This window comes from Lacerta agilis, chromosome 12 (genome assembly GCF_009819535.1).
Source record: "Lacerta agilis isolate rLacAgi1 chromosome 12, rLacAgi1.pri, whole genome shotgun sequence".
Lineage (NCBI taxonomy): Eukaryota > Metazoa > Chordata > Lepidosauria > Squamata > Lacertidae > Lacerta > Lacerta agilis.
This window is the reverse complement of record NC_046323.1, coordinates 11703639-11723121: the sequence shown is the minus strand read 5'-3', so window position 1 is coordinate 11723121 and position 19483 is coordinate 11703639. Positions and strand designations below refer to the sequence as shown.

The window sequence follows — 19483 nt, the reverse complement described above, 5'->3', positions numbered from 1 at the left end:
ACTGTACACACAGGTGGGATTATCCAGGTATGAAATAATGGATTTTCTTGCTATTGGCAGAGATGGTGAAATTCTATTTCCTAGGTCAGGAAAGCCAAGATAGTGCTCTCCCATGAGCCCCAAGCCAGCATAACCAGTAGTCAAAAATGATGGAAGCTGTAGTCCACAACCTCTGGAGGACCCCACCCCAGTTACCCTTGCTAACCAGATGCTATTTCCCCCCAGCTTGCAGCACTTGCCCTGTTACCTCTTTTCTGGCTTCTTTGTTGCCCATGGCATCTATTTTGCTGGCTGCTTTCAACGTAAGCAGTCTTGCCTGTTCAATAGCAATGCGGCATTCAGCAATCCAGTGAGCGACAACTTCCTGCAGTCATAAGGATAACCAAAGAAAAGTGAAAATTAGCACCCCGCTTAAGTAACACAACCAATCTCACTGCACCTTCTACTAGCGGTCTTACTTGAACGTGGATAGTTAATGTAGATCTGCAGTTTTGGACAGTATCAGAATGCATACCTCCAGTTGGAAGATGATTTGAAGTCATGCTCGTGAACCACAGTACACCGATGCATGCTAAATTACAGCAATTTTGCTAACGGTGATAGAAACTATAAACGACTTTGAAAGACTTTACAAGCAACTCCCATTTTGTGCGCATTCAATGCATGTGCAGTCGCAACTGGAACGCCATGTTCAGCACCGGAAGAGGGCGGAGTAGGGGCAGAACGGGGTGTTATGCATGCTCTGCTGACATGCATCATGACCCAGAGCATAACCCCTGTGTAAATGAGAGGAAGCCTGTATTCTCAATTTTATCTTATTTTTTCACAATCCCTGCCGCCCAATGGTTCCGTTCATGAGATGTTTTGAAAAGCACGAGAACGCAGGGACCCACCTTGTGCAACATCAGACTACTGGTCCATCTAGTTGAAAACTGTCTCTTGTCTAGCACATAAACGTTCTGCTTCCTAGCATGCTACTGAAGCCTTAGCTACACGTCCTGTCACTGGATCTGACGCACCTTTGAGCTAAGAAGAGAGTTAACACTCACAGAAGTAGAGACTCAACTCACGTGATGGTAGAGCTTCTTCCCAAATGCCACCCTCTGGGCTGAACGCTTGCACAGGATCTGCAGAGCAGTTTCAGCTGCCCCTATGGACCTCATGCAATGGTGTATGCGGCCTGGCCCAAGTCTTCCTTGCGCTATTTCAAATCCTCTTCCTTCTCCTGGGTTCAGAGAGACAGAGAGAGAGAGACCGAAAGGTTGTTTCCCTTTATGGGAAGGAGATCGCAACTGCACCACTAATGTGGTGTTGTTCCATAGCTATAGCACATAACAATGGAGAGATTGCTGAAGTTTCAGTGGGAATCCATGGGAACATTTTAAAAAATGACCTTAGACGAGGTCAGTTTGTCCACATGTTTTGAATGAGAACTCCCATCAACCCCAGGCTAGCTGGGGCTGATCAGAGTTGGAGCCCAAAACATATGCAGGGCACCAGGTTGCAGCAGAGTTTTGCAGAGCTCTGTAATAATAAATAATAATACTTTTTTATTATTTATACCCCACCCATCTGGCTGGGTTTTCACCCACCAACTCTGTGCGGCTTACAGCATATATAAAACATCAAACATAAAAACTTATCCAGCAAAGAAATGTTGAGACTCACCAAGGATTAAATGAGAGGCAGGTACCCGGACGTTGTTAAAATGCACCTCAAAATGTCCGCCATGGAAATAATCTATAAAGTTGTGAAAAGAACAAAGGCAAGTGTCAACTGAGGGAAACGGCTAGCGTCAGTATGCACATATTTTTAAACTGCAGGATCTGTGTCAGTGTCGATTCGTCCTTTCTATATCCAGTATGCACAGTATAGCAACCCAACAGCAGCAGCAGCTCCATGAGCTACAGGGAGCCCTGGACTATGGGACAGCTCAGTCAGTAGAGCTTAATCAAAGGTCGTGGGTTCGAGTCCGACATTGTGCAAAATAGTCCTGCATTGCAGGGGGTTGATGACCCTTGTGGTCTGTGAGTCTTAAGTGTCTCCAATCCAGTGACAAAGCATCAGGACAAGAGAGCAAGGAACAGGCATAGGCAAACTCTGCCCTCCAGATGTTTTTAGACTACAATTCCCATCATCCCTGACCACTGCTAGCTAGGGATCATGGGAGTTGAATTAAAGCAACAGCTCAGACCAGTAAGGGCACTGAGCTAGGAGTCAAATCCAAGCGCTTGGATGGTGCTTGATGATGACAATGATGATCGTAAGTACTTGGTAAACCAACTTACCCCAGTATCCAAAGACTGAAAGAGGCCTTATAAGTTTGACACCCGGTGTATCCATCGGCACAATGATCATACTGTGCTGTTTATATCTAATAATAATAAAAAAGTGATGCTGGGAATTAACCTTGAGGGTTTTTTATATAAGAGAGAGAGAAACTTTTATTACCTCCACCTCTTGAGCAGCAGCTGAGTATTAATGGACACAGAAAGCTGCCATTGGTCCAGTATTGTCTACACCAGGAATAGGGAAGCTCAGGCCTGGAGGCTCAATCTGGCCATTCAGACTTTTCAATCTGGCCCTTGGAACTTTCCTGAGGCCCTGCCACTCATCGACCCCACTTTGCACTATTTTTGTCTAGCTGGAAAGTGTCCTTGAACTCTGGCAAGGATAGAGGGACATGGGAATGTGTTGTCTACTGCACAAAGGTAACACACACATTTGTTGCTCTGCCTGCTTTCGCTTCTACCACCCTGTGGCCCCTTTCTGAAGGTGGCCCAGAAGGATCTATGTCCCTCAGACGTAAAAAGGTTCCCCCTCCTCTCTGGGTCTGTACTGATGGGCAAAAGCTCCACAGGATTTCCAGCAGGGGTCTTTGCCAGCTGTTCACGGAGATGCCAAGGATCAAACCTCTCGGCTTGTATAGTATGCAAAGCATACCTAACCTATGGGCCTTCTATGGCAGGGATGGGAAGGCAGTGGTAGAAAGGTGTCTTGCTCAGTGCCATGCAGGCTCATAGCTATTGACTGGTCCAGGTTAAGCCAGTGTGAGCACGGATGCCAGTGGGCAAGGCTCATGCAAGGTATTGTGCAATTGCATGCATGCACTTGTGTAAGACTGACTCGGGCACCTTCTGCCCCAGCATGCCAGCCAGGAAGGACACAAGGTGGTCTTCCCCCTTGGTCACTTTGTAGTGGTGACAGCCTCTTGCATGCCACAGCCCTTTTTGAGCTTCCTCTGTTCATAAGAACATCTGTCTTGCATTTGGAGATATTGCTTTTGTATAAAAATAGAATATAAGAAAGTAGCAATACAAATACAATTGAAACTCGATATGGATATTTAATGCGATGGATGTGCCATCTCCCATCTTCAACCACAAATCCACAGACAGGTTGCAGTGCAGCTCTCAGGCCACTGGCGGTCCACAGACCACACAGTCTGCGAACTCCTAGCAGAGTCAATACTGAGTTAGATGGACCAATTTTCAGACTTAGCTTAACATTTTACCATGGCTTTCTTCTTACCTGGATGCAGATGTGTTTTTATCTCTGGCCATCACAATAGCGAACTTGCAGTCTGGATTTCCAGCTCCTAAAAGATGGGCAAGTTCCCAGTGAACAGTTTTAGGATTGGGCTAAAAGGCTGTGATACTAATCCAATATCATTTAGCAAGAAATTATATTCCTAGATACACATTTACTTGAAAGCAAATTCTGTCCTCCGTTAAAAGGAGCATCTGATGGGAAAAGAAAACTTGGAGACCCAACTGCCAGTCAGAGCAGACAGTACAGTCATACCTTGGAAGTCGAACGGAATCCGTTCCGGAAGTCCATTCGACTTCTAAAATCTTCGAAAACCAAAGTGCAGCTTTGGCTTCCAAAAGAACGTTTGAAAACCGGAACAGTCACTTCAGGGTTTTGAGCCAAGGCATTCGAGAACTAGGCTGTTCAAAAACCAAGGTACAACTGTACTGGACTTTATGGACCAACAGTTAGATTCAGTAAAAGTCAACCTAAGGTGGAAATCCCACAGATTCCACTGCCTGAAATGATCCATAAACCAGCCAGATTTAAGCTGGCTTAACTGACTTGTTGGTCTGGTTGTTAGGATGCATGAAACGTAATATTTTTGAAATACAAATTTGAGGCATGCAAGCAGACTGTGTTGAGTATAACCTGGCAGTTGTGCTGCAGCAGGGGAATGGGGCACACTACATTTAAAGCCAGATACCTGCCCTATAGGCCACAGTGATGCCACTGATCAGCCCTGCATCAGCAAACCTCAGTGCCCAGGATTCTTAGGGGAGCTGGGGGGAGAGAGATGTGTTTTAAAGGCATGGTGCCCTTATCTGAGCTAAAATACACTTAGCAACACTGACCAAACCTCTACCTCAATCCTATTCCCATCGTCGAAACTCCACACCACTAACTGGGTTTTCAACAAAAAAAATTCTGTCTTTCAGGTTAAAAGGCGACGCTGAGCCAGAAAGCAGAGCTGCCCTCTGGCTCAACTGAAACAGATGTTTTCCAGGAAAGCACAAGTGTTGCTGGCAAATGAGGTGGGGGGGGCGGGGGGTGGAATAGAATGGAAATGAGAGGCGTGGTGGTTTTGGAGAACAGTTGTGAGTCAGAAAGAAAAACAGCATTGCACAGGAGGAGTTCAATGCAGCAGCTCCTGCAAAGAGGAAAACAGGTCAGTAATTTCATTTTATCATTTTTATAAACCATCAGCAAACAGTCTTTTGCTGTGTGTGTGTGTGTGTGTGTGTGTGTGTGTGTGTCAGTTCCCTCAAGTGGCTTCCTGGATACTGCAGTTTGTGAAGGGTGCTGAGAGTTGTTGGGAGAACTCTCGTGGAGCTACCGTTCCCAGCACCCTTAACAAACTACCCTTAACAAACTACAACTCCCAGGATGACTGCTAAAGTGGCATCGGAGTGCTCCAGATGTGCAGGACAGATGTGACCTAGCTGTGGCTCTCTAGCGTTTACAAGAGGGAAATGCTGGGAATTAAAGCTGGGAGTAAAACGTGTGCTCTGCTGCTACTACTAAGCTTTTTACAGTCCTTTTTCCTTTCGGGATCCCAGAGGAGTAGCATGGAGGGGCTGGGAGGGGGTCTGTTGCCCCAGGTGCAGTTTTGGGAGGGGGCGCAGGGTGCCATGAGCTGCTGCATCTTTCCCAGCTGGAGGGTGCCCGAAAAGGACGCAAGACTACTGTACTGATCGTTAAATTTGTGCCCATTGCTCTGCCTACTACTGGAAGGGGTGCCCAAGAGGGCATGCAGCCCCCATGCTGTTCTAACCTCTTATTTGTACAGATAAAATCCTGCTTTCAGACATCCCATGGCATTAGCGCCGCCCAAAGACAGAAGCCAAGGGGGATAAAATGCACACGGATAAAAGGATGGGGTTACTAGGGGGCAAGCAGATGATCATAGAATTGTAGAGTTGGAAGGGACCCAAGAGTCGTCTAGTCCTACTCCCTGCAATGCAGGAATCCAAATTTAAAACAGCCAAGGGGAAGATAACAAAGCCCACCACTGTTAAAAGCATTATAGAGTCTTGGAAACCAGCTACTCCAACCAGCCGCAGCAGTCACCTAGCTGTTGGAGGAAAGTGGGAGGCTGGAAAATCCCCAGGCACACATGGTAGATCAAGAGGAAACTTTTCGACTTTAAACAAAATACTTGGGATCTTTTTCGATCAGCGAAAGAAATCCCACCGGCTACAATTAGTTAGATGTGGAAGATTTCACACGAGCGCACAGAGAAACAATATGAGACTAGGAGTCTAGCCACCGACATCTAAGAAAAGAACTTCCTGTATCCATCTGCTCATTTTCAACTTCAGGAAAACGAAAATGACAGCCCAGGAGTAAAGTGGGTCCTCCGCCAACTCAGCTGAAATTAATTACTTGGGACAAGAGCTTCAAGGGCAAACCGTTGGAAGAAAGCCACAGGTTTGGCATTCCTGCCTTATCTTAATTTTGAAAGCTGCAGAGCTTTACTTCCTGGACTAGTCTCGCTGTAAGTCTATATTATCTATTATACTGCAATCTTTTTTATATATAACTCACTGTTTATTTTGTTTATAAATGCATCGTTTACATTTCCTTCATTGTACACATTTGCAATTTTTACCATTTACTTTTAATAAGTTTTCAAATGTATTTTCTTTTGGCGTGATTCTGGGTCTTTGCTCACTGGAGCCAATTAATATCATCTAAATTGAGAGCATGTTTTTTTTCTGATGACATGGTCCCACTTCACATCACTGGCTACCAGGGGTGCCAACTTGAATAAAATATTGGGGGGGGGGCAAATAAACCCCTACCCCGCATAAACGATCACATGCTGTGGTGCATAGACGTCATCGGAATGGCAATGCCCACTAACTTTGGAGGGGTCCGGCCCCCTCAAATATTTTATTGGGGGGGGGGGCAAAGGCCATTCGGCCCCCTAGGAGCTGGCTGCTAATGGTTGGAGGCTGTTGTAATAGTAGGGATGGAATGGGGGAGAGGAGGTGCTATGTTTAGCAACACCCATGTGTTTATTCATTGTAATGCCTAGTTTAGCCCTGCATGCAGGTGAGGGCCGTTGAAGATTATAGCGTTTGTCTGGAGCCTTTGATTCAAGTACTTAAAAAGCTATTTCCAAATGCCACCAATGACATGGAGCAAAATCCCCTCCCCACATTGTTCATTCATAACAACGAATGGATGCCAGCTGCAAAAAATATATAATGTTACGCAAGCATGTCAGTTTCAAATGCTTTAGCCTTCTTTATGAAATAAAAGTAAAATAAACATGCAAAATTACAGGTGAAACTTCAAAAATTAGAGTATCATGGAAAGGTTCATTTCTTTCAGTAATTCAACTTAAAAGGGTTATTTTGAAATTGAGACCTGCAGTTTTAATTGAATTTTAAATTTGTATTTTAATCTGTTATTTTAAATTGATCGTTTTTATGTTTTTATGTTTTTTGTTGTGATTTTAATTGATGTTAGCCGCCCTGAGCCCGGTTCTCTGGCTGGGAAGGGCGGGGTATAAATAAAATTATTATTATTATTATTATTATTATTATTATTATTATTATTATTATTATTATTAAAAGAAACAAAATAGGAAATTTCATGCATGCACACGAAAGCTCACACCAAGAACAAACTCAGTTGGTCTCTAAGGTGCTACTGGAAAGAATTTCCTATTTTGTTTCGACTATGGCAGACCAACACGGCTACCCACCCGTAACCTCAACTTAAAAGGTGAAACTAATATATGAGATGTAGACTCGTGACATGCAAAGCGAGATACAGTCGTACCTCTTGTTACGAATGCTTCAGGATGCGTACAACACGGGTTACGAACGCGCCGAACCCGGAAATAACAGAATGTGTTACAGCTGATGAGAACCCCAAATTAACAATTTCAACTTTGGGGTTTTCATCAGTTGTACGCCATAATCATCACAATTATAACAAACAAAGGCTTGACATATCTCGCTTTGCATGTCATGAGTCTATCTCATATATTAAACTCCAGTAGCTAATGAAAACAATTGCTTACATAAATGGACTTTTCCACGATATTCTAATTTTTCAAGTTTCACCTGTAGATCACTCTCTGGGACATCGGCACATTTTCTGATGTAACAAAGGTATTTATCTCCCTTTGCTGAACAAAAGTGAAACAAACACGTTTCCTTGGATCATTCTGTAAGGCATCAATAAATCTTTCGAGGCAAGCTGGAAATTTGCACAGGACATTCCCCCAGCCCAAAAATTTCCTGGAAAACCAACATCCACTGGGTGCAATAAACTTCAACTTCTCCCTCCACCCCACCCTGTCTTTCAGATTCTTCCATGGAGCTCTCTACAGAAGGGTACCACTATGATGATTATGAGCTGAACACTACTTTTGACTACGCTTCCTTCGAAATGATTTGCTACAAAGGTGATGTCAGAGCATTCATCACCTCATTCCTACCGGCATTTTACTCTGTCGTTTTCTTCGTTGGGCTCGCTGGGAATTCCCTAGTGGTGGCATTCTTCGCCTACATCAGAAAACTAAAGACCAGGGTGGATGTATACATCATGAACTTGGCGATTGCTGATCTGTTGTTGCTCTGCACTCTTCCCTTTTGGGCTGCAAGTGCCGCCCACGGGTGGGTCCTAGGTATCCCTTTATGCAAGATCACGTCCGCTATCTACACAATGACCTTCAGTGCTAGCATGCAATTTCTGGCCTGCATCAGCGTCGATAGATACAAGGCCATTGTCAAATCCCAAGCTAAACCACGGGCCATCAGCCAATGCGTCAAAACGTCATTCCTTGTCTGGGCAGCCGCCATGTTCCTTTGCATTCCTGAACTCGTCTTTAACACAGTCGTGGAGTTCAACAACAGACTTTCGTGTTTCCCCGCATTTCCTCAGAGCACGGGGAACGTAATTAACGTAACCATCGAAATAGCGGAAATGTTGCTGAGTTTTGCACTGCCTTTCCTCGTCATGCTGGTTTGCTACTCGGCTTTGGCCAGAACTCTCATTTCGAGCCCCAGTGTTAAGAAATGCCGGCCTCTGAAAGTTCTTGTCGCAGCGGTGTCCGTCTTTATCGTCACGCAACTGCCTTATAACATCGTCAAGCTTTGGAAAGCCATCGACATTATCTACCCGCTGATTACAGACTGCAGCACGAGCAAAACCATCGATATCGTATTCCAGGTGACGAACAGCATTGCCTTGTTCCACTGCTGCCTGAACCCCATCCTTTACTTTTTTCTGGGAGCCTCTTTCAAAATGCACATGGTCAAAATGGCAAAGCGTTACGGCTACTGGAGAAGGCAGCAGGGCGCAGCGAACGAAGAAATTCCTATGGACTATGAAGACTCTGGGCAAGAAACCAGTAGCTTTACTATTTAGAAAATGGGGAGAAGGAAAGCATATCTGTGTTCGCTTCAGCCAGTCAATGCCTGGCTGTGCTGGGTTGACACAGAGAGATCCTTGACAAAAGAACTGAATATCGATTGTGACTGCTTCACGTGGTAGGATGAAGCTGTTCCAATCGAGCAGATAGCTGGACCTAGCGAACCTGCTCTCTGCTGACAATATAACCTAGTTTAAAATGGGCTGATCTATGCATACAGGAAATGCTGCACATTATTTCTAGCATCACATAATACACACTAATGAAATGTTCAAGTGGAAGTAAGCCTGCTTAGTAGCAAGGAGATGGAGCGAGTAGAATCACTCAATAGCTATTTTCCTAAAGGCTGTTGTTGTTGTTGTTGTTTTTGAGAAGCATGTTTCAGGAAAGAGGGTGGCAAGCCTGTTCTATTATAGAAAATAAAATCATCCTATAAAGCATTGGACTCCACCACCCCCCCCCCCATCAGTATGGCAAATGGTCAGGGATAATGAAAGCTGTTGTTGGGCTTCAGCTTCCATTATCCCTGACCGCTGGCCATACTGATGGGGGCTGATGGCAGCTGGAGTCCAACAACCCCTAATAATAGATCAATGTCGTCCGTCCCCCCCCAAGCTCTGCTATAAATTCTGGTGCTGTTGTGCTAAGTTTTCTCCTGTCCCCACCAGATAATTTACATGGAACAGGAATCCAGAAAGCACATAGAATAATGGCATCAATACATGGGGCACATGTTGCCTTGTGTTCCTGAAAGAAGGAATACCAGACATGGGGATGGCCATATGTTCAGGTGCTGATCAAGAATGCATCTGGATACTTATATGGACAAGAATACACCTAAACACTTATTTACACAAAGATTTGTATAGTGATTTTTCTGGGGTGGGGGGGGGGACCTTATTCCTTCATGTAATGGAATCTGAACTGCAGGCCTTAATGGGTAGAATTTCCTACTATGATTAGAACAGTCATGTAACGACACCTACAGTATTTCCACTAAGTCACCCACGGCACAATCTTATGTTTTGTTATTCCCATTGTATTTCGTTAATATATATTATGCTTCATTTTTGTATAAAAGAGCTTCAACGGAAGAGTGTATAAAACGATCCCTGAACTACTATGGTGTTTGTTTGTTTTTTAATAGGGGAATCTTTCAAACTCAAATTTCAGGAGGGTCCCTTGTTGCCTTGCAGACGTTTTGGGGTATCAGCTAATTAGCATCTCATACTATTCCGATTCAAAAGATTGATACGTCTGTAGCTTCACACGTTGTTAAACAACTTGTGTGTAAAATATATTCCAAAGGAGTCATTGGTTCATGTACGCAGCACAGGGTTGAGACTCGGCAGGATTAATGTGTCTTCTCTACTGTTTATAGAACACTCAGTTTGAGCAGGTCCCTAGGATTCAGTTCACATGTGTGCAAGAGCAAAGCCCCATATCTTGTGAAACCTTATGCTGGAGTCCCGTGTGACTTAATCCATAGATAAAATATAATGTAAATGCAAAGGCCTGTTCAAGCATGACGCTAGGGGGGGTGGAAATAAAAGCAAACTTTCTAGCCCTCATGCACTCAATACGGAAACATGGGAGGAAGGACAGAATTCAGATGCAGAATTGACCTCATCATTCCAGGGAAACTTTTTTTTTTTTTTTACTCACCGCTGCTCCACCACTTTTGGCCGTTGATCACATAGCTGCTTCCATCTCTCTCGATGCTGCATTCCATGTTGGTGGCATCACTCGAAGCGACGCCAGGTTCTGTTCAAATAAAATACCAGTCATGGTTTACTGCAGCTGGAGTCACTGAAAGCAGAATCTAACTTAGCCCATTTTTATCACCAAGCAGAGGAGGGAGAAAGGTTGTTTTCTGCTGCTCCAGAGAAGCGGACACGGGGCAATGGATTCAAACTACAAGAAAGAAGATTCCACCTAAACATTAGGAAGAACTTCCTGACAGTAAGAGCTGTTCGACAGTGGAATTTGCTGCCAAGGAGTGTGGTGGAGTCTCCTTCTTTGGAGGTCTTTAAGCGGAGGCTTGACAGCCATCTGTCAGGAATGCTTTGATGGTGTTTCCTGCTTGGCAGGGGGTTGGACTGGATGGCCCTTGTGGTCTCTTCCAACTCTGTGATTCTATGATAGAAGCAGCATCAGTGGTCTGGAAGGAGAAAAGGCAGTCTGTCTGTCTGCCCCCCCCCCCACCCTCAGCAGATGATGTGCCTATTTATGTCGTTCTGTTATGTTGCTTCATGTTCCTCTAGTTGTTTTTAAGCACTTCTGGGGACCACACAGACTGGTTGGCCTTTCTCCTGGTCCCTCTTGATTGGTTTGGGAAGTGGCCTTACTACCGGTATTTATTTTGCTGAAGATCTTAGATTGTTTCCAAGTTAATCTAAGGAGAACGTCAAGGAGCTCAAATATATATGTAGGTATTAGTTGAGAATTCTTATCGACATGCAATTCTATGTGATGTAGAAAGATGAACGGTGGTGAGAAGGACTGGGAATATTTTAAATCTGGTTTAAGCATTGCAATGTTTCTTACAGGTTATTGAATTTCACACTTATATGACAAAACATATATACATCTCAAATTATTAAAAAAGCATAAAAATAAAATAAAATTCCTTCCAGTAGCACCTTTTTTATTTTGTTTCGACTACGGCAGACCAACACGGCTACCTACCTGTAACTAGTATAAAAATAAGACAAACACACACAAAAAATAATAATTGGAGTAGGTATAATTTATAAGGAAAAGATATTCCTGGAAAATATTACAGAGGAACTGTTGTGGACTATCAATACTAAAACCATTATATTTCTCTGCTTGTAATACAAATGCAAGAAGTCACCATGCAGTCCCTGCTGGAAGATTTGTAGCACCGTATCACAATCCTTAGTTTTAGGAGGAGGAGCAGAAACTATTACCTGTCATGCAGAAGCATGAACTTATTTTCCCTTCTAGGAGAGGCTCCAGCCATTGTTTCTTTTGTTCTTCGGTCCCATACATGTGTAGGACCTCCATGTTTCCTGTGTCTGGGGGGGGAGACAAACAGAAAATGCGCTGTTGCAGTTCCCACTCCATCAGACACACAATGCTCACTGCACAGAGGCAAGGATGGGGAAACTCAGGCCCAGGAGCCAGATGCAGCCCCTCAGGACCCATTATCCAGCCCTCAGGACAACTCTCAAGGCCACATCTGTCACCAGCACTGCTTTGCACCCTCAGTGAGTGTTTTTTGCCTGGCTGGAATGTGCCCTTCAACTCTGAAAATGCTTCTACCTTCCTAGATGTAGGAGGAAGAGGGGTGTACAAATGGTGTCTGTAGGAACCAGTCTACCGGTCAAAGGTCTAATGCACATTTGTCTCTCTGTCTCTCTGGAATGCGGTCCCTCGGGAGGAAATGTGGCACTTGAGCTGAGAAAGGTTCCCCATCAGGTACTACGATAGCTCAGTTGGTTAGAACATGAGACTCTTAATCTCAGGGTCATGGGTTCGAGTCCCACATTGGGGATTGCAGTGGGTTGGACTAGATAACCTGTAAGGTCCGTGGGGTGGTTGCTCGTGAGTAGCCAGGTAAGACTCCAAACTGTCTTTTAAGAGGTTTATTGTGCATGCTATTTACAGTGCAGAGCTACAAGTTCATGTCTGTATCAGTCACTCTCAGAATCCGGGAGTGGCCCCTTCCGGCTGTGACCCCAACATAAGAGTTTCGGTATCCCAAATCTCCCCCTCCCCCTCCTTGCATTTCACCCCTCTGCGCACTTGGGGCGCCATAAATGGCGTGTCTCCCTCCTCGCCCGCCGAGCAACAGGAGTGCAGGGTCTCTCCAACATCCCCAGAGCCTCTGCTCTCAAGACCCGAAACTGCCTGCCCCTCCCCGCTGGAGACATCATTACTTCCTCCACTGGTGCTGCTGGTCAGCTGGGGCCGGGGCTCTGTGTAGCATGCCGAGACCCCTTCCACCACCCTGCGCTGAGCCGGGGACAGTTCCCTGACATCACCCTTGAGGTCCTGTCCAACTCTACAGTTCTGTGATTCTACGATCCTTGGTATGAGTGTCATAACAATTCACTAACCTGGGGCATGGCAGTTGAACACGTTGGGTGCGAAAAAGCACTTCCCGGTCTCTTCTGCGATTAAGGCATAGTCCAGCTGGCCAAGACCACTAACCCCTGGCAGGAAAAGGTTCCAGAGGCCCTCTGCCTTGGCCCTTTCCTGGTGACAGAAGTAAGAGGGATCAGCCAAGTCATGGTGGCACTGAATGACCGTTCTAATATTCCAGCTAGAAGTGGGATATATAATATTTAAATATGGTAAAATAAATAATTTAAGAACTTGGATGCTTACAGCATTCGGGGAAATATATGTATTTTAACATAATCCCAATAAAACAAATGTCAATCTGATTGAAATCACAGCACTCAGAAAAAACCAAGCCAGATTCTTGGTTCTGGCACTGCCATAAACAGCTTCACTTATATTCTCTCTCTCTCTCTCTCTCTCTCTCTCTCTCTCTCTCTCTCTCTCTCTCCTCTTTCCTTTCTTTCTTTCTTTTCTTTTTCTTGCTCTCTCTCATATACACACCAGTTCTTAAACTCTGGTCCCAACCAACCTAATTCCATTAAGGAAGTCCAAATGAGTCAGAGCAGCTTACTCCTGTCTAGGTGCCTTGTAAAATTACTGTTTTTTCCTCCTTGGTTATAGAAACAGAAGACTAAAAACTACACATTGCAGAGATTTCTGTCTTTCCACAGGGTTATTCAGCAAAACATCTATGATTAACAGCCCAGAGTGTAAGCCTGTGAAACTGCAGAAGAAATTTGGCCTAGGCTTCTCTGCAGTTGAAATCAATTGAACTAAAGTGCTTCAAAGCAAAAGCGTCACCATTTTATCAGGCCTGTGGATCAGGGTGATAAACTAACTCTTTCTCTTCAAAACTTTACCTGCCATTTTAATTGGAGTAAGAGCCCCAAACATCAGATAAGCTAATTCTTCAAGTGACATTTGCACAGCCACAGGATTGTATCAGGTAATTCCTTCCATTATTAAAACCACAGAAGTGAAAAAATACAAGTACCTTCAGTCTCTCAGTCACGGCAGGCTTTTTCCATATGTCTGGCGAATTTTTGTTTCTGGCGTAATACTCCGCCATTTCCTAGGCAAATAAAATACATCAATATCTCTATTTATTTTCCACAACAGCCAATAAAGCTACATCAGTGCATTCCCCCCCCCCAGTACATTTCACTAGATTGCTACTTACTCTACTTTTCCTATGGTAAGAGATTTGTGAGTAATTGGAGGAAAGAGTCATAAAGACCTAGAATTGTAAATGTGAGCATCTGAAGTCCAACAGACTGGATGAATAGCGAAGCAATATTCCCCTCACACATCTAAATGACTATATGACTTTCAGAAAACATCTGAAGGCAGCCCAGTACAACAGGGAATGTTTTTAATGTTTGACGTTTTATTGTGCTTTTTAATATTTTGTTGGGAGCCACCCAGAGTGGCTGGGACAGCCCAGTCAGATGGGCGTCATATAATAATACAGTGGTACCTCAGGTTACAAACTTAATTCATCCCAGAGGTCTGCTCTTAACCCAAAACTGTTCTTAACCTGAGGCGCGCTTTCGCTAATGGGGCCTCCCGCTGCTGCTGTGCTGCTGGCGTACAATTTCCGTTCTCATCCTGGGGCAAAGTTCTCAACCCGAGGTACTACTTCCGGGTTAGCGGAGTTTGTAACCCGAAGCGTTTGTAACCTGAGGTACCACTGTAAAATAAAAGGACTCCTGTAAAGCCATTATGTCTAGAGTGTAGTTTACCTAACTGTACCATTGGGGACGCGGGTGGTGCTGTGGGTTAAACCACAGAGCCTAGGGCTTGCCGATCAGAAGGTCAGCGATTCGAATCCCTGCGACAGGGCGAGCTTCCGTTGCTCGGTCCCTGCAGTTCAAAAGCATGTCAAAGTGCAAGTAGATAAATAGGTACCACTCCGGCGGGAAGGTAAACGGTGTTTCCGTGCACTGCTCTGGTTTGCCAGAAGCGGCAACTTGAACTCCCATCATCTCTTCTCATAGCCATGTTGTTTGATGGAAGCTGAAGTCTAATGACAGATGGAGAGCTGCAGATTCCCCATCTCTGCTAGAGCCACCAACGGCAACTAAATCTGTGTCTTACTTTGACAACCACAAATCAGTACTGTTGAATCATATACTAGAGAAGCGAGTGGCTTGGCTCAGTTTTCTTGCCAATACTTTACTAGTCTGCATCTTAATAAACCAGAGCAAAATTCAGACACAATTCTGTTCCTAATCAATGATAGGCTCTCAATCTGTGCCTGACTAGTACCACTCTTCTGAATGTGCTCCATCATATGTCTCACCTTTTCAGCTGGAAAAACATATTTCTTCATGAAATCCTTCACCTTTTCAAGTACTTCTTTGCCCTCTTTAGACTGGTGGAATAATTCTCCTGTGCTACAGGGCTGACTCTCAGTGGCAAAAGATGTTCTAGAATAAAAACCCAGATGGGACAGTAATGGCATTTTTCTTCAACTACATAGCCTTAAAGCAGAAAACAAATTAATCTCCCCAACTCCTCATGCAATACCCCACATTACAACCTCAACTGCTTTGGAGTGAACTCGTTGCAATTTTTAAAAAAATATATTCTGAATAAGCCATTCTTACTTTTTTGATACCAGTAATCCAGTTTCTGCCAAAGGTTTTACCATATTGCAAAACTCGTGGCTGTTCTCTGCAACGGAATTTCCCTGAAGGTATCTGGCATAGATGCCCTAAGGAAAATATAAACGAAAGTGTGTGTGATTTGCATGACACATTCAAGACTAAAATGCCACATGGCAAGTTGATTTGGCATTTTATTTCATTTAGCACTTGCTAAAACGATATGTCATGTAGAAATTGTGAAATGGCACAGCGCTTAGTCCTGCACAGCCGAACAATTCTTCCTCTGAAACAACTGATAAAATATAAAATTTGGGAGAGCTGCTGTTTGTTACTTGCTAAAGTAATATATAATGACCTTTGTTATTTTGAAATAATTTTTATTAAAGGTTTTATTGAATTACAAAAGAACACGCAATGTCTCTCTTGTTATGTTCAATGTAAGACAATGTTGTTTGATGTTCCAGAGCCCTTTACTTAAAAAAGAAAAGAAAAGAAAGTAGGAGTGTTGAGGACGCTGATACGAACCCACTGCAGGGTGGCTAAAATCCAGCTCCTGTAGGATGCGGCAAACTAAATATGAAGTATGGTAGTAGTAATAATCTCAACTAAATCACCACAAAATCTCACAGTGTTTTAGGTGAGCCAAAAACAGGATTGGTTCCCTGCCACCACACAGTTATTAAATTTTGTGTTCATGTGAATGTTAAGGGGCATTTGAATGGTGTGATTGACACATGCCTGAGACATATCTGATCACATTCTAGGAAAGATGAACATCAAATTAACGCTCAATTTCTTGTTGAACTTCAAAAAACTTCACTAACATTATGGAGGAGTATGGTTTGCAGTATTCCTCCCTGAAACTTAAAAAAATATGTTTAAAACAGGTAAGATATATTTATGGCCACAACTATTACCTGCATTATTGAAGCCACTTTAAAATATGAGAGAGCAAGGAAGAAATTCAGGTTGGGCACAGCAGTGCTGATACCTCTGCAGCGACAGTATGTCGCGATCATTTCTCCAGCCGAGGGAATTCCTAGGAAATTGATAAGGAATAATGTGAAAACTTTGCTTTGGTGTGCCAGTTACACAGGGTTGTTGTTGTCTTAATTATATGCAACAGGGGTGTAAATAGATATACTAGTACTGCATCTATTTTCTCATGCAGCAATATGAGCATCAGATCATAGAACCATAGAGAGATAGAGTTGGAAGGAACGACAAGGATCATCTAGTCCAAGCCCCTGCAAAGCAAGAATCTTCTGCCCAACATGGGGCTCGAACTCACAACCCTGAGATTAAGAGTCTCATGCTGTACCGACTGAGATAACTAACAGGTTGTATCCAATGTGAGAATCTTATCTTATGTGAGAATGGGCCCACATCTCACAGGCATACACTGAGTTGCTGTTGCCTACCAGTCACATGGAGTTGGCAGTTAATAATTCCTTTGCCCCACAAAGTTTGGTGTGGGTGGCGGGTGGGGAAAAGAGGGTGGAGCAATGGAGACAATCCCATTTGCTCAGGCTGTGTGGTGTTTGTATAATCAGCGAATTAGTTCAACACTAATTACCGTATTTTTCGCTCCATAGGACGCTCCGGACCATAGGGCGCACCTCATTTTCAGAGGAGGAAACCAGGAAAAAAAATATTTTTCTGGTTTTCCTCCTCTAAAACCCATGGTTGTTGTTTTTTTGAGAATCGGCTCAAAGTTTTGCAGCTTTTTTTTGCAAAGGGAAAAGCCCTGCTTTTTGAGGATCAGTTCAGATTTGTGCAGCTTTTGTAAAGGGAGAAAAGCATTGCTTACAAAACAGTAAGCACCAGTACAAACCAGTACAGACCAGTAAGCACCAGCAGGTAATAGGAAGCAAGAGGAAAGCAAACCAGTACAAACCAGTAAGCACCAGTACAAACCAGTACAGACCAGCAAGCACCAGTACAAACCAGTATGTACCAGGAAGCAAAAAGAAAGCGAACCAGTACAAACCAGTAAGCACCAGTACAAACCAGTACAGACCAGTAAGCACCAGTACAAACCAGTACGCACCAGCAAGTAATAGGAAGCAAGAGGAAAGCGAACCAGTACAAACCAGTACGCACCAGTACGCACCAGTACAGACCAGTAAGCACCAGCAGGTAATAGGAAGCAAGAGGAAAGCGAACCAGTACAAACCAGTAAGCACCAGTACAAACCAGTACAGACCAGTAAGCACCAGTACAAACCAGTATGCACCAGCAAGTAATAGGAAGCAAGAGGAAAGCGAACCAGTACAAACCAGTAAGCACCAGTACAAACCAGTATGCACCAGCAAGTAATAGGAAGCAAGAGGAAAGCGAACCAGTACAAACCAGTAAGCACCAGTACAAACCAGTACAGACCAGTAGGCACCAGCAAGTAATAGAAAGCAAAAGGAAAGCAAACCAGTACAAACCAGTAAGCACCAGTAGGTAATAGGAAGCAAGAAGAAAGCAAACCAGTAAGCACCAGCAAGTAATAGAAAGCAAGAGGAAAAGTAACAGCCCCAAATGGCTGAAAAACTCAATTTCCCAGGATCCTACTGTGCAAGGGGCCTGGGCGGGGCAGGAAGGGAGCTAGCTCCCTTATCTCCCTCCCGATCTCCTGCAATCAGCTGTTGAGCAGGTTCCTTTCAATGCTCTCTTTCCCTCTTGTTAGCCTTTAGCTCTTTCTAAAACAGAAAAAGCAGGATCTGCCTTTCCCCCCTGGGCTCCAGGGACCATGCATTCGCTCCATAAGACGCACAGACATTTCCCCTTACATTTTAGGAGGAAAAAAGTGTGTCTTATGGAGCAAAAAATACGGTATGTAGTCACTGCTCATAATTGCATGAGCACTGTTCCAGAGTATTTTTCATTTTCATGTATACTATATCTAATTTGAAAAAAGACTGGTTTATGAAGAAATTACATATCTTTGTACTAACGAGTGTTGAACTAATTCGCTGATGAAGAATTCAACGAAACAATAGTTGTTATCCGGAAACACTGTTCAGAGTCGGACATCAGAATTGGACATTTGCTGATTATACAAAGCTTCACAGCTTGTTCTCCGCTGGGCAATGTCTGGCATCGGGATTCATTTAAGGACTTTCAGAGACTTCAGTTTGTTGGTTTTGATGTTTTGAATCATTCCATAAAGTTTTGCATATTGTATTTGTTTCTGGTCATCGTGTTGCTTTTGATATTGCTGACTCACATTTTGCAACACAGGGGTTTGTTTGTTTAGTCACGTGGAGCTGGCAGCAGGAACTTCCTTTACCCTATTGAGTTTCTAATGCAAAAAAAGTCTGCTTGTGAAAAGGTGTGTGTGTCCATATGAACTTATTCTGTGGTTTATTACTGTAGATCGTGGCATATGCAACGAAAGTGGTATAACCTAATATGACAAGAGGTACCCCATCATGAACTTTTGTGCCCCTGGTACCAGCCCGCTCCCAACCTCGGCTCCTGAAAGGCGTCCAGGCATACCTTGAGTTCCTCACATAAATTTCCTTGCATAAAGGTCAGCACGTGCAAATTTAGTTGCCAAGTACAGTCTATCCACCCCCTGAATGGAGACCATCAAGATAACATTAGGAGATAATTTGAAGGCAGGGAGCAGACGAAAGATAACCACCTCAGTTCCACTTCACTAGAATGGTAGTCTTTCAAACCCTTAATTTGCAAGATGGAAATGGGCAGGAACTCCGGTGGAAAGACTATATCTACTATAAAAATTCCTTATCCCAAACCATGTCTCTTCTCCATGAAGGAAATCAGGTGAAACTCGAAAAATTAGAATATCGTGGAAAGGTTCATTTCTTTCAGTAATCCAACTTAAAAGGTGAAACTAATATAT

General features: G+C 43.8%; 2 protein-coding genes across 3 annotated transcripts in view; one reads left to right on the top strand and one right to left on the bottom strand.

The window, feature by feature from the left end:
- ACAD11 (acyl-CoA dehydrogenase family member 11) overlaps positions 1-19483 on the bottom strand; it is a 33845-nt gene that overhangs the window by 1870 nt on the left and 12492 nt on the right. The window contains exons 7-18 of the mRNA XM_033166194.1: positions 16542-16663; positions 15625-15731; positions 15318-15444; positions 14010-14087; positions 13009-13147; positions 11857-11964; positions 10589-10687; positions 3532-3598; positions 2289-2374; positions 1669-1740; positions 1071-1225; positions 248-364 (exon numbers count right to left, since the gene is read on the bottom strand). Of these exons, the coding sequence (XP_033022085.1) occupies positions 248-364; positions 1071-1225; positions 1669-1740; positions 2289-2374; positions 3532-3598; positions 10589-10687; positions 11857-11964; positions 13009-13147; positions 14010-14087; positions 15318-15444; positions 15625-15731; positions 16542-16663 (1277 nt within the window). The remainder of the gene's footprint in view (positions 1-247; positions 365-1070; positions 1226-1668; positions 1741-2288; positions 2375-3531; positions 3599-10588; positions 10688-11856; positions 11965-13008; positions 13148-14009; positions 14088-15317; positions 15445-15624; positions 15732-16541; positions 16664-19483) is intronic.
- ACKR4 (atypical chemokine receptor 4) lies at positions 4641-9356 on the top strand. 2 transcript variants are annotated; one of them, XM_033166193.1, is made up of 3 exons: positions 4684-4699; positions 5853-6028; positions 7856-9356. In XM_033166193.1, the coding sequence occupies exon 3, from the start codon at positions 7864-7866 to the stop codon at positions 8917-8919; it is 1056 nt and encodes a 351-aa protein (XP_033022084.1). In that variant the 5' UTR covers positions 4684-4699; positions 5853-6028; positions 7856-7863; the 3' UTR covers positions 8920-9356. The 2 variants fall into 2 exon arrangements, with proteins under 2 accessions (XP_033022083.1, XP_033022084.1); XM_033166192.1 differs by lacking the exon at positions 5853-6028 and having other exon boundaries at positions 4641-4699.

Excerpts from the sequence above, each read along its gene's own strand:
- ACKR4 (XM_033166192.1), top strand. The coding sequence starts at position 7,864 with ATGGAGCTCTCTACAGAAGGGTACCACTATGATGATTATGAGCTGAAC.